The 24,161-nt window shown below is 24.5% G+C and overlaps 2 protein-coding genes across 2 annotated transcripts in view; both read right to left on the reverse strand.

The window, feature by feature from the left end:
* Phum_PHUM592220 (voltage-activated ion channel, putative) overlaps positions 1–6,364 on the reverse strand; it is a gene marked incomplete at both ends in the record, with an annotated part of 27,817 nt that extends 21,453 nt beyond the window's left edge. The window contains 2 exons of the mRNA XM_002432519.1: positions 5,953–6,220; positions 6,322–6,364. Of these exons, the coding sequence (XP_002432564.1) occupies positions 5,953–6,220; positions 6,322–6,364 (311 nt within the window). The remainder of the gene's footprint in view (positions 1–5,952; positions 6,221–6,321) is intronic.
* Positions 6,365–7,625: 1,261 nt separating this feature from the next.
* Phum_PHUM592430 (uncharacterized protein) lies at positions 7,626–8,732 on the reverse strand (the record flags this gene model as incomplete). Its single annotated transcript, XM_002432520.1, has 2 exons — positions 7,626–8,010; positions 8,707–8,732. 2 exons carry the CDS (start codon positions 8,730–8,732, stop codon positions 7,626–7,628), a joined length of 411 nt encoding a protein of 136 aa, XP_002432565.1.
* Between the last annotated feature and the right edge of the window lie 15,429 nt (positions 8,733–24,161).

Genomic DNA, 24,161 nt, shown 5'->3' on the forward strand with positions numbered 1-24,161 from the left:
CCCCCCTCCCTCACCCATTCCCCCCCTCCGTGATAAAATAATTTTAAACAACCGCAAAAAAAACAAAAACAAAAATAAAAAACCGTTATCAAAAATCATTTTCAAATATTTTTTTTTTTCCCTCCATTTTTTTTCCCAAAACCATTAATGGCTTTCCCTCCCCTCCGCCCCCCGAATTAAATATTTTAAACGTTTTGATTTTTATTAAAAAAAAATTCAAAAAAAAATCGATGAACGCATTTTGTTAACCATCCTCTACTTTAATTTATTACCGCAGAATAAATTCTAAAACTTTTATTATTATTATTATTATTATTATTTAAACAAATTAATAACATTATTAATCTCCTTTAATAATATATTCGATTCGTCTTTGTTAGTTTTAGTCTAAAAAAAAAAAAAAATCGAAATTTCGATCCGAGTGAATCAATCATTAATGCTCCCCCCTTCCCAAATTTTTGTGTGTGTGTTTTGGTTTGTTTTACCCCTTTTAATTATTATTATTATTGTTGTTGTTGTTGTTGTTGTCGTTGTACCTGACACGTTAAAAACTTCATTAATTTATATTCTTCTAATTAATTATTTTAATAATTATTTATTCCATTTTGATTTATCTATTTTAATTAATTATTATTTTACTCCAAATCGTGAAAAATTATTATTATCATTATTATTATTATTATTATTATTATCATTATTAATAATTTTTTGAGATTTCATTTAAATAAATTTTTTTTTTTTTGTTGTTGTAAAATATTCTAGTAATTTAATCGATTCAAAAAAAAAAAAAAGAAAAAAAGAAAATGGGGGAAAAAGAAGAAATTTTCCTTTGTGCCTTTTGTTAAAAACAAAAAAAACGTTAATAATAATAATAATAATAATAATAATAATAATAATAATAATAATAATAATAATAATAATAATTTATTTTTTTTGATTCTTTATAAAATCCTGCATTTAAATAAAAAAAAAAAATTCAAAATTTTAAGCCGAAAATTATTAAACGGTAACAAAAAAGAAAAATTATTACTTTTTTTCCTTTTTAAAATTTAAAAAAATAAAATTTCGCGAGTAATAAATGTATAATGAACAATCTACAAACAAACAAACAAACGTAAACAAACGATTAATGTCCAAAAGAAAAAAAAAAGGGAAACATTAGACGACGACGATGGGAGGGAAAAAAAATGCGAAAATCATTTTTTGTGACATAAAAAAAAAAAAAGGAAAATTGGGATCTTTTCCAAAACAACCTTAATAGAATTCCAAGAAAGATAGAAAGAGAGGAAGAGAAAGAGAGATGAAGAGATTAATAAAATACAGGAGATTGCGAGGTTTACGTAGGTGTGTAAATTAACCCATTGAAATAAAAAAAAAAAAAAGTGAAAATCTGGAAAACGCTGGAAAATCCCACTAAACATTTTCAAATGGCTCAAGCAGAAGACGAAAAAATTTCAATGAATGAATGAACAAACGAATGAATGAATGAATGAATGAATGCAATTCAAACTCTTTTTATAATATAATGATAATATCACGTTAATTAAAAAAAAAAAAAAATATTCGAAAAGTTTTCAACAAAAAACAAAATTTTCAGGAAAAGATTTATTTTTTATTTTTAATTATAAAAATTCGAGATCAACATGACCAAGATCAAATTTTTCAATGGTTTCGCGCACTCACGCACGCACCCACACACGCATTCACCACCTCGCATTTATCAGAACGTATGGAAAATTTTAACGTGGAATTAGAAAGTGACGCCTTTTGTGAAAATTTTTTATCATTCTCGATAACAACAAAATCAAATTAAAAAAAAAATTTTTTTTTTTAACAAATAAAAACAAATATTTATTTATACTATATATTATAGTATAAAAAGAGAGAAAGAGAGAGAGAGAGAGAGAGAGAGAGAGAAGGAAAACATGATTATAATATTTTTCTTTTTTTTTTACGCGTCAGTTTTTATTAAATTAATTTTTTCTTTATATTGAATCAATTAAAAAAAGGAAAAATTTCTCAAAGGAATTTGTTGACATTTTTAATTTATGAATACGTGTAGGCGCCATTTTTTTCTCTCTTTCTCTCTTTCTCTGTCTCTTTCTCTGTCTCTCTCTATTTATTTTTATTATTAATTGACCTTTTTGCGGTTGTATTGTTATGAAAAGTTAAGATAAAAAAAAAAAAGAAAAAGAAAAGAAAAGAAAAGAAAGTCATTACTTAAAAGTCTATGGCATTTACATGATTGATTTTTAATATTAAACAATAATAATAATAATAAAAATAATAATAATAATAATAATAATAATAATAATGATGATGAAATTAATTTTTTTTTTTTGAATTTCGCCATTTTTTTTTGGCGGGAAAAAAATCGCATTCGAATGAATGATCTTTTTGAAATTTTTAACCAAAAAAAAAAAAAAAACTAAAAATAAATAATTTTAATTTTTGTACGCATTATTTAAATAAAGGAAAGTTTAATAATAACATCGATGATGATAATAATGATGATGATGATGATAATACGGGTTAAATTTATTATTAAAATTTGATTGATTTGTTTAACTTTACTTAACATAATGATTAAGTTACAGCAAACATTTACCTTTTTTTTTTTTTTTTTTATTTTTAAATTCGGTGAACCAACATTCAATTTTTTATTTTTATTTATTTTATTTAAATTTACTCGTTTTTATTTATTTATTTATAAATTAAATTTATTTAAACAAAATTTTCCAAACAAAAAAAAAAAAAAGATTTTCTTTCAAATCAGTTATAAACTTAAATTTAAATTTTAATCGTAATACGTTTCTTAATTCAAAATTTTATTCGACCGTTAATAAACATTTCCGTTTCCGCCCACGAAACAAGCAAAGCAAAAAAAAATGGCGTCTTAAAAAAAAAACTTTTTTTCTTTTTCTTTTTTTTTTACAAACTTAATTAAACATTTGTTAATTTAAAAAAAAAAAAATATTTATATAAAATCCATAATTAAATAAATTTTATTAAGTTGAAAAAAAAAACATGGCGATTTTCATAACTTCATAATAACAAAAAAAAAAAAATTAATTAAGAAAAAAAATTTTTTTTTCTTTTCCATTAGTGTAATAAATAATTAATTACGTAAATTTTTTTTCCTTTCCATCTTACGTTTTATTTTTATTTACTTATTATTATTATTATTATTATGTTTAAACATAAACAATTTATTATTATCATCATTTTAAAAAAAAAATTTTCTATTAATTTTTTTTTCTTTTTTTTTAATAAATTTTATCCGAAAAAATGGAAAAAAAGGAAAAAAGGAAAAAAGGAAGAAAAAAAAAATTTTCCTTTTATTTGTTTCGACGACGATGACGACAACAAAAAAAAATTAAAAATGCACTCAACGAGATGAAGAGAAAAAAATTTTTTTTTTTTATTTAAAAAATGAAATCAATAATTTCCCTCTAATGATTTTTCCCTCATAATAATAATGATGACGATGATGATGACGTAAAAAGAAAAAAATAAAAAATTTTTATTCTTTATCCTAACATCTCTAACAGTCACCGGATTTTATTATTATTATTATCATCATTATTTTTTCGACAACGTTTCCATCATATTGTTTTTCACTAAAAAAGGCTTCACAACGATTCTCATCCTTTTTTATTATTATTATTATTATCATTCACACAAACTTCCACATCCACGCAATTTTTTTATCAATCAATCATAAACAATAACAAAAAAAAAAACGTAACGGAAAGAAAATGATAATGATGATGATTATAAAAACCATTTTAAAAAATTATCGAAAATTTAAAAAAATAAAATAAACAATTGCAAGTAAAAAAAAAAAATAAATAAATAAATTATTAATAAATAAATAAATAAATTGTTTATCGTCATTAAAAAAAAAAAAACGACAACAACAACAGATTTTAAGCACGAATGAAAACGATAACAAAAACAAAAACAAACAACAACAACGCACAGGTGATACAAAAAAAAGGAAAAAACGGGGGGAGGGGGGGGGGAAATTACCTACGTGCTAATTAACACGCCGTCAACATAACAAAAAAAAAAAAAAATTTTTTTTTAACTGATAAATTAACAACAACAACAACAACGTCTCTATTATTATAATTGCAGCAATACGAATCATTGTCATTTTTGTTGTTGTTGTTGTAAAATTATTATTTAAACAAACAACAACGCACGATGGATCGATGTAATAATAATAATTATAATAATAATAATGAAAACATATGAAAAAATCAAATTTAACACGGATTAATGAGGAAAAACAATGGATTAAACTTGCAATCGAATTATTATTTTGATAAAAAACAAACAAACAAACAAATAAAAAAAAGAAAAAAGATGGAATGAAACATAAAGAAAACAAACAAAAAAAAAAAAAACATAACCGTGTTTTCGATTCGGAAATAAAACCTTTTTTTCTGTGTGTGTGTGTGTGTGTGTGTTTTTCCTTCATCTTTTATTTATTTTTCCTTGCGTCTTATTTTATTGTTATTATTATTAAAATATATATGGATTTTTCTTTTCAAATGTTTGTTTTTGCGAATTGAACAACCAAAAAAAACGTATTTTTGTGCGTGTTTGTTATTATTGTTCGTTTTTTTTAAAAATAAAATCGGGAAAGTTTAAAAAAAAATAAGGAAAAAAGAAAATTTTTTTTTTAAATTAAACGCGAACTTCATCGATCATCGATCAAAAAAACTAAATAAAATGAAATAAATACACTTTATTCCCTCAATAATAATAATAATAATATTATATTTAAAAATTCGATAACTGATACCCGATATAATGATTTTCTTTTTTTTAAATAATAATAATAATAAAAACCCATTGATTTTTACTTAAAAAAAAATTTAATCAAGGTAAATATATATATAAAAACACTTTACGTGAATTTATCTATAAGGTAAGAGAAAAAATTTTTTATTGGTTAGCTGAGTTGTTTTCATTTTGTAAAAGAAAATTTTTTTTTTTTTTTAAGGTTGGTAATATATATACGACCGCGTAAAATTTTACTTGTTTTTTTTTTTATGAGAGTAAATAGTAAATAATGATAAGAAGAATTTGATTGGTCGATATATGTTTCTTTAAATTTTCCTATTTTCCCCATTTCCCCCCCTTCAAAAAAAAAATTTGTTCGATGGAGGGGGATGATTTATTATCTGGGGGAAGGAGAAGGGGGAAGGGAGGAAGGAGAGTAAAAAATAATTTTTAACGGTGGAAAAAAATCTTATTCGATGTTTTCGAGTTAGGAAAATTTTTTTTTTTTGTAGAAAACCGGAAAACGAAATTTTAACGGTTTTCAATCTCGATTGATTTGGAAAATTCGAATGGATCGTACATAACAATACAACAAATCCTTGACTTTTAATAAATTTTTCGTCGACAATAATCCAAAAAAAAAAAAAAAAAGAAAATTTTAACGTGAATGAATGTTTGCTCAACCGGAAACGGATACAACAAAAAAAAAAAAAAAAAAAGAAATTTCTTACATTGAATGAGATAATATTATTTAATTTACATAATATTGATTCTATCGATTGTTATTTATCGAATCTACTTTTTTTAATAAATTTATTTAATAATAATAATGATAATAAAAATAATACTTTTTCATTTTATTTAATGTCCGTTAGTAATTTCATCGATTTATTAAAATTTTCCGCGCGCGGGTCTTGATTAATTTTTATCCTTTTAATAAATTGCGTAGAAACAAATTGTTGATGGACGCCATTTTTTTTTTTGTTCACGTTATTACAAAAATGTGTTTTTTCCCTTAACGTTTTTAATAATAATATTGAAATAAAAATTTCGACACAGAGATAGGGAGAGAGGCAGTGGGGGGAAGGAGGTAAGAAAAGAATATTAAAATTATTCCCATTTGTTTTTCAAAAGATAAAAAAATTTTTTAATACTAACCGGAAGCTGGAACAAGGATGAATGACCCAATGACCAGCTGCTTTCTGTCGTATTCTCTCCTTCATAAGAGCCTTTTTACTACCAAATAATTTCATAGCTAGCTTATTATCCGTGGGTTGGAAGAGTGCCTGTAGCTGGTTTTTGAGGAAGCTTTGTTTACCGGAATCCACGGCACCGATAGGTGTCGGACCCGGTTCCTCTTTAGGCGTACCATATAAACTAACATCGTCACCTCCGAAATGCACTTTTCCTACGGCATTATCATTCACTTTTTATAACAATAATCATGAATGACTCTTTTAAAGCCACAAAAAAAAAAAAAACAAAACAAAAAACAAAAACGAATGTATGCGCCCCCATAAAAAATACCATAATCATTATTATTTCGGAAAATTTTAAGGAAAAATTTCATGTTTTTTTTTTTTTTAAATACGACAGCAATCAATTATGATTAAATATTTAAATTTAAACGTTGCGCAATTTCAAAACTATTTTTAAACAATTCTTTTTTTTAAACAATTAATTTTATTTATTTATAAATGACTATGATGTTGATGATAATAATAATAATAATAATAATAATAATAATAACATAAATCAAAATATACGCGGCGTGAAAAATACGTATACATATAAATAAAAACATGTTTGTTATACATCCTCCGTGAAAATAAATAAATAATTCTAAAGGAGAGAGAGAGAGTGAGAGGGAGAGAGAAAGAGAAAGAGAGAGATAATTTAAAATGTCTGACATTGAACAAAAGCCTAAAAAACCATTGATTAGTTTCATTAATTTGCTGTTGCGAACTCGAAAATATTTTTCCACATTTGAAATGATTTGAAAATAAAAAAAAAAAAATTTTTTTTTCTTTTTTTCCCTTTCCCTCCTTATTTCCGCTCTTGTTTTTTTTTTTCGTAACCGACAATTCCCCCTTCCTCCCCCTTACTTCCGTCAAAAAATAAAAAATAATATTTTTCGGAATGGAAAAAATGAAAAAAAAAAAAAAAAAAAAGAAAAATGTGATTTGCCCTTTTCGACCGACCGACCAACCGACACGAAACGTTGTTGGAAATAAAAAAAAAAATTTTGTTTTTTTGTTTTTCGCAAAATTTGCTGTCGGAAAGAAAACAAAAGAAAAAAAAATCAATTGAAAATTTCCTTATACGAGGTCATTGAGTCAATAAAGAAACCATTAAATAAGAACGTTAACATTATTTGATTGATCTGTTATCATTGGATGGTTTCGTTATTATGATCATGATTATAATAATAATAATAATAATAATACTAATAATAATATTGAATAGTGACGATGGCGGATTTATGAGGACGACTATGATGATAATGATGATGATGATGATTATGATTTTTCTGCTTTTACATAACTTACATAAATTTTTCTTTTTTACCCTTTAAAACACGAAATTTAAAAAAAGAAAAAATTTTCCTTAATAAAAAAGGGGGCGCATAAACGTTTTCATTTTCATTTTCATTTATTACGATAATTAAAAATTTTTTAAAGAAAATTTAAGTAAACTCAAACGAAAAAAAAACATTTTAGACAAAAAAAAAAAAATGTCGTAAAATGTTTTTTTTTTTTTTTTTTTTGTAAAACTTTCAAATTTTCCTTTTTTCTTTTTTTAATTATCGTAATTATCATTATCATTATCGTTCATACTGAATACGCAATATATATAAATTTGTAATAAAAACTTAAAATAAACGAACTTTGATCACTTTCCACACCTTCTTTAGTATTCATATCGTTCGGTATATAATCCGTTATAAGAAGAGTTTCGTCGTCAAAAGCCGTGACTAAAGAGTCTGTGCACGTGTTGGTGTTTTCGATGGATATTTTGATGGAATCATCCTTAGCGAGTCGCGGCGGCGGCGGCGGCGGCGATCGAATCTCTTCCACGGACTGCGCTGCACCAACGCCAAACTCGAGTCTACCGTTTGCCAATTTGAGGCTGGGCACGCGTCGCGATCGCCTGCCATCCCCACTACTACTACCACCACCACCGCAAATGCTACCGCCGTTTCCTTCCGCCGAATTCCTGTAAAATAATAATAATAATAATAATACACATTATCGGGTACGATTTTTATTTATTTATTTAAAAAAAAAAAACATTTAATCGAACAATAGGAACGAAAAAAAAAAAAAACAAAATAAACCGCGTTGATGTGTTTTAAATCGATTTTTTTTTTTTTTCGTTTTTCCTAGGTCACGTGGTTTTTATTCTTTTAACGTTTGTTCCTAACAAAAAAGAAGGAAAAATTTAAATTGAAGGTGATTTTTTCGTTGTTTTCTGCTAGTCGTAAACGTTCGAAATCGATAAATAAAATGTATATAACAATGTATATGAACATTACATAAGCAGTTGAAATTAAACGAACTCTTACAATTTTTTTTTAAATGTTTTTATCGTTGAAAAAAAAGGTCAGTTTTTGTTTGACCTTTTCTATCCTTTTCTTTCCTTTTACCTCAAAAAAAATAAAAAATATATATGTATGTAAAAGTTCAACGGAATCAAATAAATAAATAAAAATTTTAAATTTTTTCCTTTTTTTTTTGTTCATACACGTCTCTACATATTTTAAATAAATAAATTTATTAATATTTCCCTTCTCCCTTCCCCTCCTTCCCTCCCGGTGGTTTTGTGTGTTTTGTGTATGTTTATTATTATTATTCTGTCGAAATAAATAAAAACGTAAAAAAAAAAAAAAAAAGGTTGGATATAATAAAAAACCGAGTCGGAACTCGAGTTCTCATCATTAATTTTTCTCCTACTTTTTTTTTTTTTTTTTCACTTTTTATTCACTCGCATATAAATTTTTTTTTTTAGACAAAATTATTATTATTATTATTTTTTAATCATTCACCGAATGAAAAAAAAAAGACAAAAATTCATTCGGATAATTTGTAAAAAAAAAAAAAAAAATAATAATATAACGGTGAATTTTATTTTTTTTTGGTATTCCGCCATTTTGATTTTTTTTTCCATCATACCTTCCTTCCATCCCCCTTTAAATTCTTTTATGTATAAAAAAAAAAATTGTAGGAGGTGGTGTGAAAAATAATAATAAGAAGGCAGCGTTCGTTAATTAAAACATTTCCAATTATTACTCTAACTAAATTATAATTAGAAAGTTTTTCTTTTTTTTCTTACCGCCATCATTAAAATATTTATAAATTTACAAAAAAAAAAAAAAAATTAGTCTGGAATTCGTCATTTAATTATTTTTCAATCAGACTAAACGTTATCATTATTATTATTATCATTAATTTCATTTGTATCGATTGATTGATGACGACGATACGGCATATTGTATGTTTAAAAAAAAAAAAATTTAAAACGTGTTTGAACATTCGTTAAAAATTTGTTCAGGTACGTTTTCTTAAAACGTTCGTTTAATTACGTTGTTATTATTATTATTATCATTATTATTATTATTATTAACGAAACGTGAATAATGGCGAAATATAAATCCTTCAAATGTTTTTTTTTTTTTTTTTAAATGTAAATTGTTGTTGTTGTGATGCAAACGTTTAATTTGTTTTATTCGTTTAGAAAAAAATTTTTTTTTTTTTTAAATTTTATCCAAAATGGCTTCCAGTTTTCTCTCTCTCTCTCTCTCTCTTTCTCACGATGATTTGTATTTCTTTAGTTTTTATCTTTCACGTTCAATTCCCAAACTATTAAACCTTAATTTTCTTTTTTTTGTTTTTCTTTCCGGATTCCGATCCGGGAGTTTATGCAGATTTTGTTGAGAGTTTTTCGAATTTTCTTTTTTTTTTTTTTTTTTAGAAAAATTGGGCATCTTGAGATTTGTTTGTTTTTTTTTTTTTAGAATTTTAAGAATGAATTTTTAATAATCGCGATTTTCTTCTGCCCGATATTTATCGATCTGGTTCTCCTTTCCACTATTTTTATTTAACTTTACCTTTTTTATTTTAGTTTTGGATTTTTTTTTTTTTTTTTTAGACGTGAGAGAATTCAAAGGACTTTTTAAAATTTTTTTTTTTTGGGGGGGGAGGAGGAGAGAGGAAAATCTTTTGAAATGATTGTCAATTTTTTTTTTTTTATTCAAACTCGATTTCTTTTAAAAGTACCGTCTGTGTGTTCGTCGTGATTTAATTTTGTTTTTTTTTTTTATTGATCCCTTTTTGTGTGTGTGTGTGTGTGTGTCTGCGTAATCCTTTTATTTCAGTGAGCTTTCAAATAAATTTTTTACAAAAAGAAACGACATTCCACCCTCGGTTATTATTATTATTATTATTATTTCATATTAATATATATATAAAAATGAAAGAAAAGAGATTTTTACGAGTTAAAACATGTACAAGCTTCATGATGAGATGATGATGATGATAATGATAACAACAACAACAACAACGACAAAAACAACGACAACAACAACAACAACAACGACAACAACTTTTTTTATATTCAAAACATGCTGACTTTTAAAAAAAAAATTTTTTTTTTCTTTCTTATTCATCATTAGAAAAATATTTTCTACGTCATTTTCTTTTCTTTCATTAAAAAAAATTTTCTCTCATTATTATTATTATTATTATCCACCATTAAACACGACAAGGCTACTTGTCGGAGTTTTTAAGTATTTATCCGAGGTTTCTACCCGATTCCTTAGGGACAAATACTCGAATTTCGGTGGTGCCACTTATTATAAGATAGCACCACATCAATTCTTGAAGGTCTTCCTGAGTCCGTCTTTTTCGATGGGAACGATTTGTCTCCTGAACTGGGCTCCGGTGACTAACATCTTTGGAGTGGCCAGGGTCAGAAGCAGTGAAATTCACGTTCTCGTCGAGCTGCCTCAGGTCGACAGTAGAACAAGATTTTGTTTTTTGGTTCTTACTTTGTCTTGTTCTCATTTTTTTGCTCTTTTTAAGCCAACAGCACGTGGCGTTCTCAAACGGTCACCCATCCAAGTTTGCACCACGCCCGATGCTGCTTAACTTCGGTGATCGTACGGGAACCGGTGTGACCAGCACGCTATGGCCGTTGGCTTTATTATTATTATTATTATTATTATTATTATTGTTGTGCTTAAATGAATTTTTTTTTGTCTTTTTTTTGTAAAATGAAAGAAAAATGAAAAAATATAAAACTAGGTTAGAAAGTTTTTTTTTTTTTTTTTAACTGGAAATAAAAATCACACCACTGGCAAACCTTAATAACGTTTTCTCTCTCTCTCTCTCTCTCTTTTCCTCTATTTCCTTTTCTTTTTTTTACCTATTATGTATATTTCAAAAATGCCATGTAAAAAAAATATGTACCAAATTTCTGAATTTGATGATGATGATGATGATATTTTTATCATTTATAATTTTTTCTTTTTTTTTTTTTGTTGTTGCTGTTTTTTGTTGTCCTATTGAATTTCAAATAGCTGTATTTTGTTGACTGGTTTGAAAATAAACACACGACAAAGGATGAGGGAGAAGGGGATTGGGGGGCGCGGTGGAAAAGAAAAACTACAATGATAAAGTAATTTTATTCTCATGTAAGGAGCTTTCGAAGGGAAAAAAACATAATGGACATATGACAAGATATGTTTGATCAATTTATTATTATTATTATTATTGTATTTTTAGATTTTCTAAAAGTTATGAAAAGAGAAAGAGAGAGAGAGAGAGAGAGAGAGGAAAATTTTTTTTTTATTGAGAGGGGAGGAAGAAGACGGGAAAACGGAAAACGGGGAAAGGAAATTTGATATTAGAATTTCGGATTAGAAATATGTATAAATTTTTAACGGGTTATATTTTTCATTAAAAAAAAAAAAAAATCTTATTAACCTTTTTTAATTATTTATTTATTTATTAATAAAGTTTTTAATAGTTATCCTACGTCATTTTTTTTTAAACAAATTATTAAAACAAAAACCGGGTTAGTTTTTTTAACGAACTTTATGTATATTTAAAATAAAAAATTTTTTACGTTCGAACATAACCAAATGATTTTTTTTTTTTTTTACGACAGTGAAATACGCACGTGGGAAATTTATTTTTCCGTTAAATATGTTTTAAAAAAATTTTCCTTTGTCGGTTTTATCATTCGTTACAGTCAGGCACGAGCGAGTATCAATAAGATTTTCTTCCTTTACTGATAACTTTTACTTCATACCCGTTAACATGAAAAAGAAAATTTTAATACACACGATAGAAAACTGTTGGAAACAATAAAAAACATAAATAGAGAAAGAGGGGGAGGGGGGTTCATCATCCTAAGGGTAAAAAATTCTAATATCGAAAGTAAAAATATCAACAAATTTTTATAAACGAATAAAATCAAATTAAAACTCACGCGGATTCAACGATAACTAAACAAAAAAAAAAAAAATTTTTTTTGTTAATCTTTAACCGTTAGATTCGAATATTATCAGAGATTGATAAGTTTTGAACAAATAGCCAAAAGCAGAAGCAATAACTTTTTTTTTTTTTTTTTTTTTTTACCGTATATAAAAAGTAAACAAAACAGACGACGTCAAAAAAAAAATCTTATTCGGTTTTTTTTATTCAAACGTTTATTTTTATCCCGAATATTCTTTCCCTTTTTTTTTTGTAACGAGTTTTTTCAATGTCGAATAAAAAAAAGGAAAAAAATAGAAAAAGCGAGAAGAAGCGAGGAAAAGCGAGAAAAAAGACAAAAACATTTTTTTTTTTGGTTTTTTTGTTTTTATTATTTAAAATAGGTTTTATTCCAAAAACACTGTCTGAGATTTTTCTCGGTTAAAAACAAAAGAAACAATAAACGGATACAAAAGGGAAAATTTTATTACATTTTTTTTTTTTTTTTTACTTCATTTTACCGGAAAATCGCGTCGTCGTACATGGATTTTTCTTTTTTTTTTTTTTTTTTTTTTTAAACTTTTTGAATGTATTTATTCGTGGAAAATAAAATAAATAAATAAATAAATAAAAAGACGAACAATATTATTTATTTAAATAAATAAATAAAAAACGATTGAACGAATTTTTACTTTTAATTAAAATGACAATAGTAAAATTGATAAAAAGGAAAAAGAAAAAAAAAGGCTTTCATTAAAATATTTCTAAAAATTATTAACAACATTTTTAAAATAGTTTTGGATTCCCCCTTCCCCCTTCTCCCCAACCTGTTTTTTTCCTTTAACTCATTCCTTTTTTTTTCATAAACCTTTTCTTTTTTTTAAATTCAAAACTTTTCCTCGTTTAATTTCATAATTACATAAAAACTTTCAAATATTTCTAACCGACATCATCATCATCATCATCAACATCATTTAAAAATTATAAAAAAAAAAAAAAAAGAAAAACATGAAACGCGTTTGATAAAACTCAAAAAAAAAAAAAGAAAATTTCATTAACAAAAAATAATAAATGATAATTCTTGCCCCCCTTTTCCCTCCCTCTTCCCTCCTTTCTCCCCTCTCCTTTTTTTTGTAAGGGACCCTCATTATAATCGTCACCATTTTGTCATAAAAAAAACAAATTTCTCCTTTTTTTTTTTTGTAATTCTAAAAGGTTTTTATGTATGTACATATATATCTTCAAAAAATTTTCCCTGGCGAGTCCTTAATTAGTATAACCGCATCATATTTGCACCTTTTTAAGCCTCGAACCGAGTGCTTAAGGCAATTATTATTATTAAAGGTTTTTAAAGAAGCCCTTTTTAAAATAAAATATATTTTATCTTACGTTTTAACAGTTTTATTATTATTTTTATTATTTATTTATTTTTTAATATATATTAAAACCAGGTTTCCCCCCCCCTCGAAAAAAAAAATATATTTTTAAATTTTCATTTCGATATTATTGATTATGATCGATTGTTAATGATTGGAGAATGAATTATATTGATTTTTAATTACAACAACAACAACAACAAAAATTATTATTATTATTATTATTATTATTATTATTATTATTATTATTATTATTATTATTATTATTATTATTATTATTATTATTATTATTATTATTATTATTATTATTATTATTATTATTATTATTATTATTATTATTATTATTATTATTATTATTATTATTATTATTATTATTATTATTATTATTATTATTATTATTATTATTATTATTATTATTAACGCGAATTAATTTATTTTATTACATTCGAAATTTACGAATCATTAATTTCATATACATTTAATTTTTTTTTTTTTTAAGAAAACTCGTTTTGAAATTAAAAAAAAAAAAAAAAGAAATTTTTTCCAAACGCCATTGTATGTACGTTATGTAATAAAAAGTTAAAAAGCAGAAGACGGAAAATTTATTTTATTTTATTTTTTAAAAAAAAACTTTTCCTTTTCATTTCTTTCTCTCTCTTTTTTTTTTTTTTTGATTTATAAAATCAATTATAATTTTTATTTAGTTACTAAAGTCAAAAGCAGAGAAGAGAAAAAAAAATATTTTTTCCTTTTTTTTCCTTTTTTTCCTTTTTTCCTTTTTTTATACGAATTCATTATTTATTTATACTTTAAGATTATTTTTTTTTTTATTATTTGACACTAAAATGCATTAATTTAAACTCGTAGTGAAAATAATATCGAAAAAAACAATATTTCATTCTTTTCTTTCTGCTTTTTTCTGTTTTTTTTTTTGCAAGAAAAATTGAGTTTTAAAACTTTTTATTATTATTATTATTAATATTTTTTTTCTGACTGAAAAAAGATAAAAAATTTTCTTATAAAAATAATGTTTTAGTCAGATGAAAAAATAATAATAATTATTATTATTATAAAGAGGATGTCACGAGGAAGGGACGAGGAGAGGGGAGGCCCACGTCATTTTCTTATTATATTCAATGAGAGAGAAAATTTTTTTTTTAATTATAAAATACTAATAATAATAATTTTAAAAAGAGTTAAAATGTTCTAAAAAGTAAAATTAATTGACGATTTGTTTAGAATCTTTGCAACGTTAGAAGAAACCTTTCAAAGGTTGTTTGTTTGGTTTTTGTCAAAGAGAAAACTTGTCGACCATTAATTATTTCCAGTGAGTAAAAATGAAACTAATTAGCCAAAAATGAGAGCTAACCAAAGACTAATTTTTTTGTTTTTAATAAACCTTTTTTTTGAGGGGGGCGGACGGGAGAAATACAAATTATTACTTCATTTACAAAAAGAAAAATTAAAAACACTTTTATGTTTTCACATTATGATAAACGTAACGTTTTTTTTTTTTCAGTTAACCTTTTCGAAAAAGAAAATAAATAATAAAAAAAATGGCGACCGTGATTTTGATTTCCCACAATTGAATAAAATAAAAATAAAAAGAATAACTTACTTGTTAAATTGTACAACGTGGATTACAAAAAAAAACAAAAATAAATTAATGAAAACGATTTGCAAAAAACAAAAAACGTTTAAAATGAAAAACAAACAAATAAAAAACAAGCTGCCAACTCAATTTTTTTGTTTTTTTTTTCGCGTAAGTTGTGTTGGCAACGTGTAAAATATTAAGAAGAAACCCGTGAAATTTTTTTTTTTTTAACACACACACACAAATTTAATTTTTTTTCTTTTTTAAATTTAAAATTCAATACTTGTAAGGTTAAAATCGATCCGATTTAATTAACGAAAAAAAAAATTTTTAATTTTCTTTTTTTTTCTCGGTGAAAAGTCGGTCGGAAAAAAAAAGGAAAAACGAAAAAAAAAAAAACTGCGACATCTATATCAAATAAAAAGAACTATAAACCGACGCGTCTGTCGTTCGATCTATATTTTCTCGTTTTTCTTATGGATTTTAAAAAAATTTTGAATCTTTTTTTTGTGTCGTCACCCGAATGTCGGCCAACCACTCGTATAAAAATTTTTTTTTTTTTATTAAAAATTCACTTTTTATTACCCGTTTTAATGTTTATAACAAAAAAAAATTATTATTATTATTATTATTATTCATCAACACAATTGAATCCAACAACTGAGTATGAAAAACAGCAGTAGACATTCCAATTGAATTTAAAAATTTTTTTGTTTATTATTATTTGTTTTAATTTAACGAAAACGGGGGGAGAAAAAAACGTGGCAGCAGAAAATTAAAATCTCATCATTTAAAATTTAATAAATAAAATTTTCTTTTTTTGTTTTTAAAAAAAATTTTTTATTAAAGAAAAAGACTTTTAAAAAGAATTTTTATTTTTGTTCGAGATCAATTTTTTTTTTTTAATTATGACGTCATAATTAAATCGATTCAAAATTTATTTATTTATTTATTTATTTATAAGATTCTTAAAATATCAAATAAATTAATAAAAAAAAAAGAAAAACTTTTTTTTGTTTTTTTTTTCGATGTAAAAAAAAAAAGAAAACGATTAAAATATTAAACGGAAACCGTTTCAACCGATTCAATTTTCCTGTCGTATTAAAATTAAATATTAATCATTGTATCGTCGTCGTCCCACCCCTCCCCCCTCCCACGAATAAAAAAAAAAGAGAATTTAATTAACTTTTTTTTTTTTTTAAATTAAAATCCTTAACTCAAATAATAATAATAATAAATTCAAGGTAAAGGATACAATTGGGTGTTTTTATTCTATGATTTTTATCAAAGGAAAACATGAAAACATTTTTTTTTTTTTAAATTTATTTTTAAAAACTTTCGTGTGTGTAAAAAAAATTAGTTTGGTTTATTTTTAGATTTTAGTAATTAAAAAAAAAAACTATCGAGTCATGTTTGTATTTTATTAAATGAATCAATTATTAAATTAACGGTACGAGTAATTTAAAACGTAATAATAATAATAATAATAATAATATTGTTTGATGTTTCAATAATTATTAATTCAAATGTTTTTTAATTTTTAAATATCATTGAGGTAAAAAATATAACGGGGGGAGGGGAGGAGGGCAAAGGGTTTTATGGAAAATTATAAAAACAAAACAAAATTTTAGTCATTAAAAAAGTATTTTAAATTCAATCGAAAAAAAAGTTTTTTTTAAATAACGAGAAAATTTCAACGGTCGACGACATGTTTAAAAAAAAAAAAGGAAAATTATTAAATGAAGATTCGGTAATACTTACCTTACCCAAACAAAAAAAAAAAAGGAAAATTTTTTGTTTTGTTTTATTTTATTTTATTTATCTCAAGGAGGGTTGGAAAGAAAGAAAAAAAAAGGGAAAAATAACTGGAGGTTCTCCAGAAATTTTAAAAAGTTAAAATCAATAATGAATTTGAACCATGCCAAAGGAAACTGGATCATGACCTTTTGTAAAAATCAATTCCTTGAGTCGTCGAAACGCTCATTTTTCTTTTGGGTGCGTTTTCACGAGCAGCTTAACATTGAGTTTTCCTTTTTTTTTTTTTTCATAAAAAAAAGAAGCTTTTCCGACATCTTTCAAATCATTTTTTTCCTCCCTTCCTCTCCCCCCCATTCGCTTATAACCCTCGATTTTTCTTCTATTCAAAAAAATTTTTTTAGTAATTTTGAACCTGTCAAAGATAGGTGGGCATCCAATAGAATTTTCGAATAATTTTTTTTCCCCAATGTGAAATCTTTATTTCTCTCTCTCTCTCTCTCTCTCTCTCACTCACTCACTATTTTCTCTCTTTCTCTTTCTCTTTTTTTTTTTTTTTTTTAAAATTCTCGTTTGAACTTTAAAAGAAAATTCAAAGTTGATTTTTTATTTTTTTATTTAAATCCCGATTGCATGATGTTGGTGGTTTAAGGGGGAAGGGGAGGGGAGGGGAGGGAAGAAGAAGAAAAAAAATCAAATTTTATTCTCTTTTCTTCATTTTTTATATCCACCCCCCCCCAAAAAAAAAAAAAAAAGACAAGCACTTTGACCGAAAAAAAAAAGAAGAACAAAGTTTATTCACCTGTACTAAATTGAAATTGATATAAATATTTGTGAAAGAGAAAAACAGAGAGACAGGCAGAGAGAGAGAGAGAGAGAGAAAACAAAAAGAGAGAGAATGATAAAGAAAAGGGAGACATGGGGGGAGGGGGAAAAAAAAAAAGACTTTTGATCTTTTTTAAATAAAATAAATAAAAAGTGTAATTGGATTGAGGTTTTCTTTTAAGAAAATCATGTAAAAAGAGAGAGAGGGAGGAAGGGGGAGGGGAAGGGAGGAGAAAAGAGGAGACATATAAAAAAATATAAAAGAAAATAAATTCAGGTAAAATTTAAATTCGATTATGATTTTTTTTTATGTGTGTGCGTTTGTGCATGTTGTGCACGCCTCAATACATTTCTTTTTCTTTTAATTTTTTTCCCATGGGTTTTGTTGACCTCCCCCTCCCCTCCCCTCGCAAATTAACAATTAATTCAAATCGTTGGATATTTAAAATGACAATTTCAAAACTCAATTAATTTAAATTTAAATTTAAAACTAAAACGAATGTGTTTTCAAACGAAAATTGTTACGAGTAATAATAAATTAAATAAATAAATGTATTTAATCCATATTAATACTGGGGGAATCCCCTTTTTTGTTATTTTCCGACATGACTTTCCGACGTGTGCGTAAAATTTATTAATAATAAAAAAAAAATTCTTTTGTGTTGTTTTTTTTTTTTTTTTTTTTAGTAATAACAATAAAAAACATTTATCGAAACGATGTACACGTCTTATCGTCACAAAAAAAAAAAAAAAAACATAAAATAAATTTTATCCATCGTGTTTCATTGAGAACAACACAAAACACACAAAAAAAACAAGTGAAAGTGATAAAATAAATGACAAACACTTTGAGAAAAAAAAACCGTTAAAAACAATCGAAAAAAAGGAAAGATAAAGTCGATGACGAACGAAAATTGATGTGAACCAAAATCATTGATAATTAATCACAACAGTTTTTGGTTTTATTTTGGAAAATGTTATGATGAAATTTGAAATTGATTGAATTATGATTTTGACATATCAATAAGATTTTCTTTCAACAACAACAACCAAAAAAAACAAACAAAAATAATAATAATAATAATAAAATCTACTTGAAATTAATTTAAAAATCTTAATTGTTTTGTTTTTTCTCCCCCCCTCTCTCTCTCTTTCTCTCTCTCGAAATGATATTGAAAACATAAAAAAATTGTTAAAATTAAAATTTTTAAGTATTATAAATCCTAAAGTTTTGAATAAAAAAAAACAGTTTTGCCAACGTAAAAAAAAAAAAAATTTGAATTAAAATTAACTTTACGATAAGATTAATTTTTTTTTTTTTTTTGGAAAAGTTTTTAAATTTTTCTTTTTTTTAAATTCAATGAAATTACTATTTCCTTTCGATTTTTATTACACGTCATCATTAATGACGTCACGATATTCGATTTTTATTTTTTTTACAATTTTGATTTCGATGGATTGAAAACAAAAAAAAAAAAAAAAATTTATTCATATATAAATGATACGTAACGTTTGCTTGCAAACAAATATATAAATAAATAAATTTTTTGCTCTCGTTCAAAGCCTTTTTAATTATTTATTTATCGAAGCAAAAAAAAACAAAAACAAAAATCACGACTATACATATACAATTAATTCTAATTTTAATGGGAGGAGGAGAGAAGAGGAGGAGAAAGGGGGGGGAGAAAATTTTGTTTTTCAAACTCATTTTCCCTCAGTTTTTTAAATTGATTTGTTTAAAAGAAAAGTTGTTTATTGTTTATGAGAACAAAAATCCATTTTTTAAATAATAAATTGTTTATAAAATCGTTTGTCGTCGTTTTTATTAATAAAAAAAAAATGACAGAATTGAATTCTTTGTTGTTTTCGAAAATAAAAAACCATCATTCAATACATTTTCGTTTTCATTTTTTTTGGGGGGGGAACAAACAGCATTGTTTTTTTTTTATTAGTAAATATGAACTTCCAGGAAAGATAGGCTAACGATGATGAACTCCTGAATTCTCTTGGCGATTACAAAAACACGAGGGATTAAAATTTTTTTTTACCATTTTCATATTGTGGGAGTCGTTTGATGACGTCACTCCGACAATCTCATTCACTTTCCATGCACCTAAACGCACCTACATATTTTTAATATTTTTTTTATTTAGTGTATTAAAAACATCAGAAGTAAAAATAATTTCATTTTTATTCAATCTCGATTTTAATATTTAACTTACGAAAAAAAAATGTAAAATCATTGCGGAATGCCATCAAAAAAAAAATATGTAATAAATTAAATTTTCATTCATTCAAAAAAAAAATTAATGCAATAAATAAATAAAATTTATTTTATTATTATTATTATTATTATTATTATTATTATTTATTTAAGAACTCGAAATTTAAAAAAAATTTTTTTTTTTTTTCCTTTTCAAAATCGTTTTAGAAAAAAAAAAAAAAAAAAGAAAATCTTTATACTTTTCAATGGAAATTTTAAGACATGCAATAATTCAGAGAGAGAGAGAGAGAGATGGTTAACGCAATAAATAATTTCCGGATGACTAAAAAGAATTTATTTTTTTTTTGTCTGTCTGAAGGTCCTATTAAAAAAAAAAAAAAAAGGAAAATTTTCAGCCGGTTAAAATTCAGATTGTAAATTATCCAAAAACTAGATTTTCCTTCCAGCCTTTGAATGGGCGTTTTCCTAACACTAATATATGTCAGACGGTTTTGTCATTAAAAAATTGTTATTTTATAACGCCGAAAAAAGGCTTTTTTATTTAAACAAATTTTTTTAATGTTTCGATTATGGATAATAAAAAATATAAACATTACACGTACGCATGCATCGGATTATAATTTTATTGTTTTTTATTAAATTAAATGAGGAAAATTAATTAAAAATCTTTTAAATCAAGCTGTCGTAATGTGGGGAGGGGGAGGAGGAACAAAAAAAAAATTTCCCACCTCCCTCATCTTCTTTTTCTCGGTCCAAAATTCGTGGAAAATTGTCATCAAAATTTTCTTTTTAAAAACGATTTTTCTTTTTTTTTTTTTTTTTTTTTTTTAAATTTCCACTCAATTTAATTTCCTTTCACGTAATAACATAAAAAAACGAAATGAATTTTTTAATGAATGAATGAATGCTAGAATGAATGAATGAATGATTGAATTTTTTATATATATATATAATACTTATTTGAATAGAAATTTTTTTTTCCCCAGACTTTTCATTATATACATCTTTCAAATTTATTTCCGGTTTTTTTATTTTTATTTTATAAATTTTAAATTATTTATATAAATATATATTTATTTATTTTAAAAATAAAATTTTTATTTGAATAAGTAGAAAAATTTCCACGTCAAAAACTGGACATTAGAAAAGAAAAACTTTTTGCCAAAAAAAAAAAAAGGAAATAAAAAATAATAATAATAATATGGAAAATTTTGTTTTATTTTATCATAGAGAAAATAATAAATTTTATACGTGATTGTTTAAAATAGTTTTTTTTTAAATTTATTTTGTTATAGAAATCTTTTTAAAATATTAATTAAATTTTATTATTTATTTTAATAACTACTCCTTTAATAAATAAATAAATAAATAAATGAAAATTCAGACGGTAATCTTCTAGAAAATTTTATTTCGTATCGTGTTCCCTTTTATATATTACATAATAATAAATATTAAAAAAAAAAAAAAATGGCGTCGTCCATTTTCCTTTTTTTTTTTTTTTAGTACGCAGACTATATTTATCGACCTTTTCCAAAAAATAAATAATCTATAAAAAATATTTAAACCACCACCTTTTATTTTTTTTTTTATTTTTTTTTTTTTTTGACGTTGATTAAATAGATGATCGGTCAAAGAGTAAACAAAATTTGATAAATGATAAAACCGACCTTGCAATTTATATAAAAATTCAACATACATTAATAAAGTGATTGAATATATATATATATTAATATATATAAATATATAAATATACGTAGACTTATAAATTACTGATAGTTTATATTTAAATAATGTGAGAAAAACTAATTTTTTTACATTAAAATCATACCACGTGATAAAAGAAGGAAAATTTTTTTTTTTTTTTGTAAAACAAAAAATAATATCGATTAAATAATTAATATTAAAACTCGTTTAATTTAATATTAAGGCTAGCAAAAAACGTTATTATTATTATTATTATTATTATTATTATTAATGAAATGTTTGTTGTAAAAAAGTGATTACAAGTATTTTTAAAATAACATTGGAAATGCATTAAAAAAAATTTTCTATTTAAAGGGATTCAAAATGTGGAAATGGAGGGCGGAAAATTAGTGAAAAAATAAAAGTTGGACGTTGAAGAAAAGTGGGAGGGAGGGAGGATATAGAAAAAGGAGAAAACGAAATAAATAAAAAAAATCCTAATTTAAAAGAGCCGGAAACAGCGGGGAGTGGTGGTGCACTATTCCTGTTATTCAACTACTCGGGTGCTAGGTATGGAGGATAAATAAGGGGTAAGTGACCTTAGAACCTTTTGAGACATTGGGAATACGCCGACCCTTGTTTGAGGGGGTAAAACTAGATACTTGATCTTTTAAGGAAAATGCGGAACATGATGAACAGTTTAACAGGAATCGCTACCCCGGAAAACTCTCTCTTTTTCCGGAAATACTCAGGTTCTGTGGAAGAAACAGGAACGAAGGTGATAGCTCGGAACTGTCTCTCGGGTAAAAACAGGAAGTACCGGGATCTTCCTCGGGTGGGATTTACTACATCATCGAGAGTGTGGACCCGATGGTTCTAACTCAAAAGGAGGTTGAGGCTGAAAAGCAGGTTGTACTCCCGCGTGCGCCTCTCCCTTTGGGAAAAAGACTACGGTGAAACACGTCCAGGAGTTTTAGTAGGTTAGTGTCTTCGGTTGAGTCTCCCCACACTCTTCCTGCTACCGGGTGGGGAGGTTAGTGCGAAATGCTGCATTTTTCCCGGGTTAACAAAAAAAAAAAAAAAAATTTTTCTTTCATATTATAATTTTAAAAACAAAGTTCTTTAAAAAAATATATTTTTTACTTTTAAACAAAATTTTTTATTTAAAAAAAAAAAAGAAAAAGAAAGAAAAAAAATGAAAATTGATTTTACATGTTTTTGATAAAAAAACAAAAAAAAAAAAAAAAAAGAAAAAATGGAGGAAAAGTAGAGAAAAGGAAAAAATATAAGAAAAAGTTTTCCAATGTTTTAATTATAATGTTTATTGTTAAGCCGAGGGAAAAAATAATAATAATTAAAAAATATGAAAATCGATTTGCTACCATTCAAAAAAAGTTACATTAAAAAAAAATTGTTTTTTAGTCATAGAGTAAATAAGTAAATAAAAAAAAAAACGACCGCAAAAAAATAACTAAATTAAAAAATTTTTTTTTCTTACCTCCCCCCCTTTTTTCCCGGTTGTGTTTTTCGCGTAAAAATTTTTTTCTCTTTACAAGTTATTGTTTAAAAAAAAAAAAGGAAAACCTTTTCATACTTTTAACAAAAGAACAACAACCAAAAGCAAAAAAAAAAAAAAAGAAAATAAAGGAAAAACGACATAAAACAAGTAGTAATAAAAACGCATAATTTATTTTATCTACGTATAAAATCCCAAATAATAATAATAATAATAATAATAATAATAATTGATTTTCGCTAATGACGACGCATTTAAAATAAAATTTCTCATTAACATTTAAATAAAAATTGTTTTTAACATTAGGTTTTTGCTTTTATTATTGATTTTCTACTCATTTTATTATTATTTTTTTTTTTTGGTTTTTATTTATTTTAACTAAACCTGATTTCTTCTATTTTTTTTTTTTTTTAAATAAAAATTCATTCATTCGACGAATTGTATTATTTACTTCAACAAAAAAAAAAAAAAAAAAGAAAATCAATTAAATTAAATTTTTTATTATGGTATTCGTCCAAGTGGAATTTTCTTTTCTTTTTTTTTTTTTTGAGGAGTTCCAATATTATCACTGTCGATATAATATAACATCTGATAAATTATCATTTTTTAAAATTTATCGATTTTTTTGCTCCCCCCTCCGCCCCCGCTCCCGCTCCCGCCCATTTTTCGATTGATCAAAATTTAAATAAAAAAAAAATTAAATAAATAATTTATTTTCGTCATGTGTAAAAACGAAATTATAAATCGAAAAACGTTCTAGAAATAAATCTTGCAACAACGCCTTATCGATTTCATTACTCATTAATTACCTCAGGAAAATTAGTAATAATACTCAGCCATGTTTAAAATTTAAAAAAAAAAAAACAAAATAATCCCCCCCAAAAAAAAGAAAATTTAAATCGAGTTAATTTCTAGATGA

The sequence above is a fragment of the Pediculus humanus genome, genomic scaffold, assembly GCF_000006295.1.
Source record: "Pediculus humanus corporis 1103172108314 genomic scaffold, whole genome shotgun sequence".
NCBI classification, from domain to species: Eukaryota; Metazoa; Arthropoda; class Insecta; order Psocodea; family Pediculidae; genus Pediculus; species Pediculus humanus.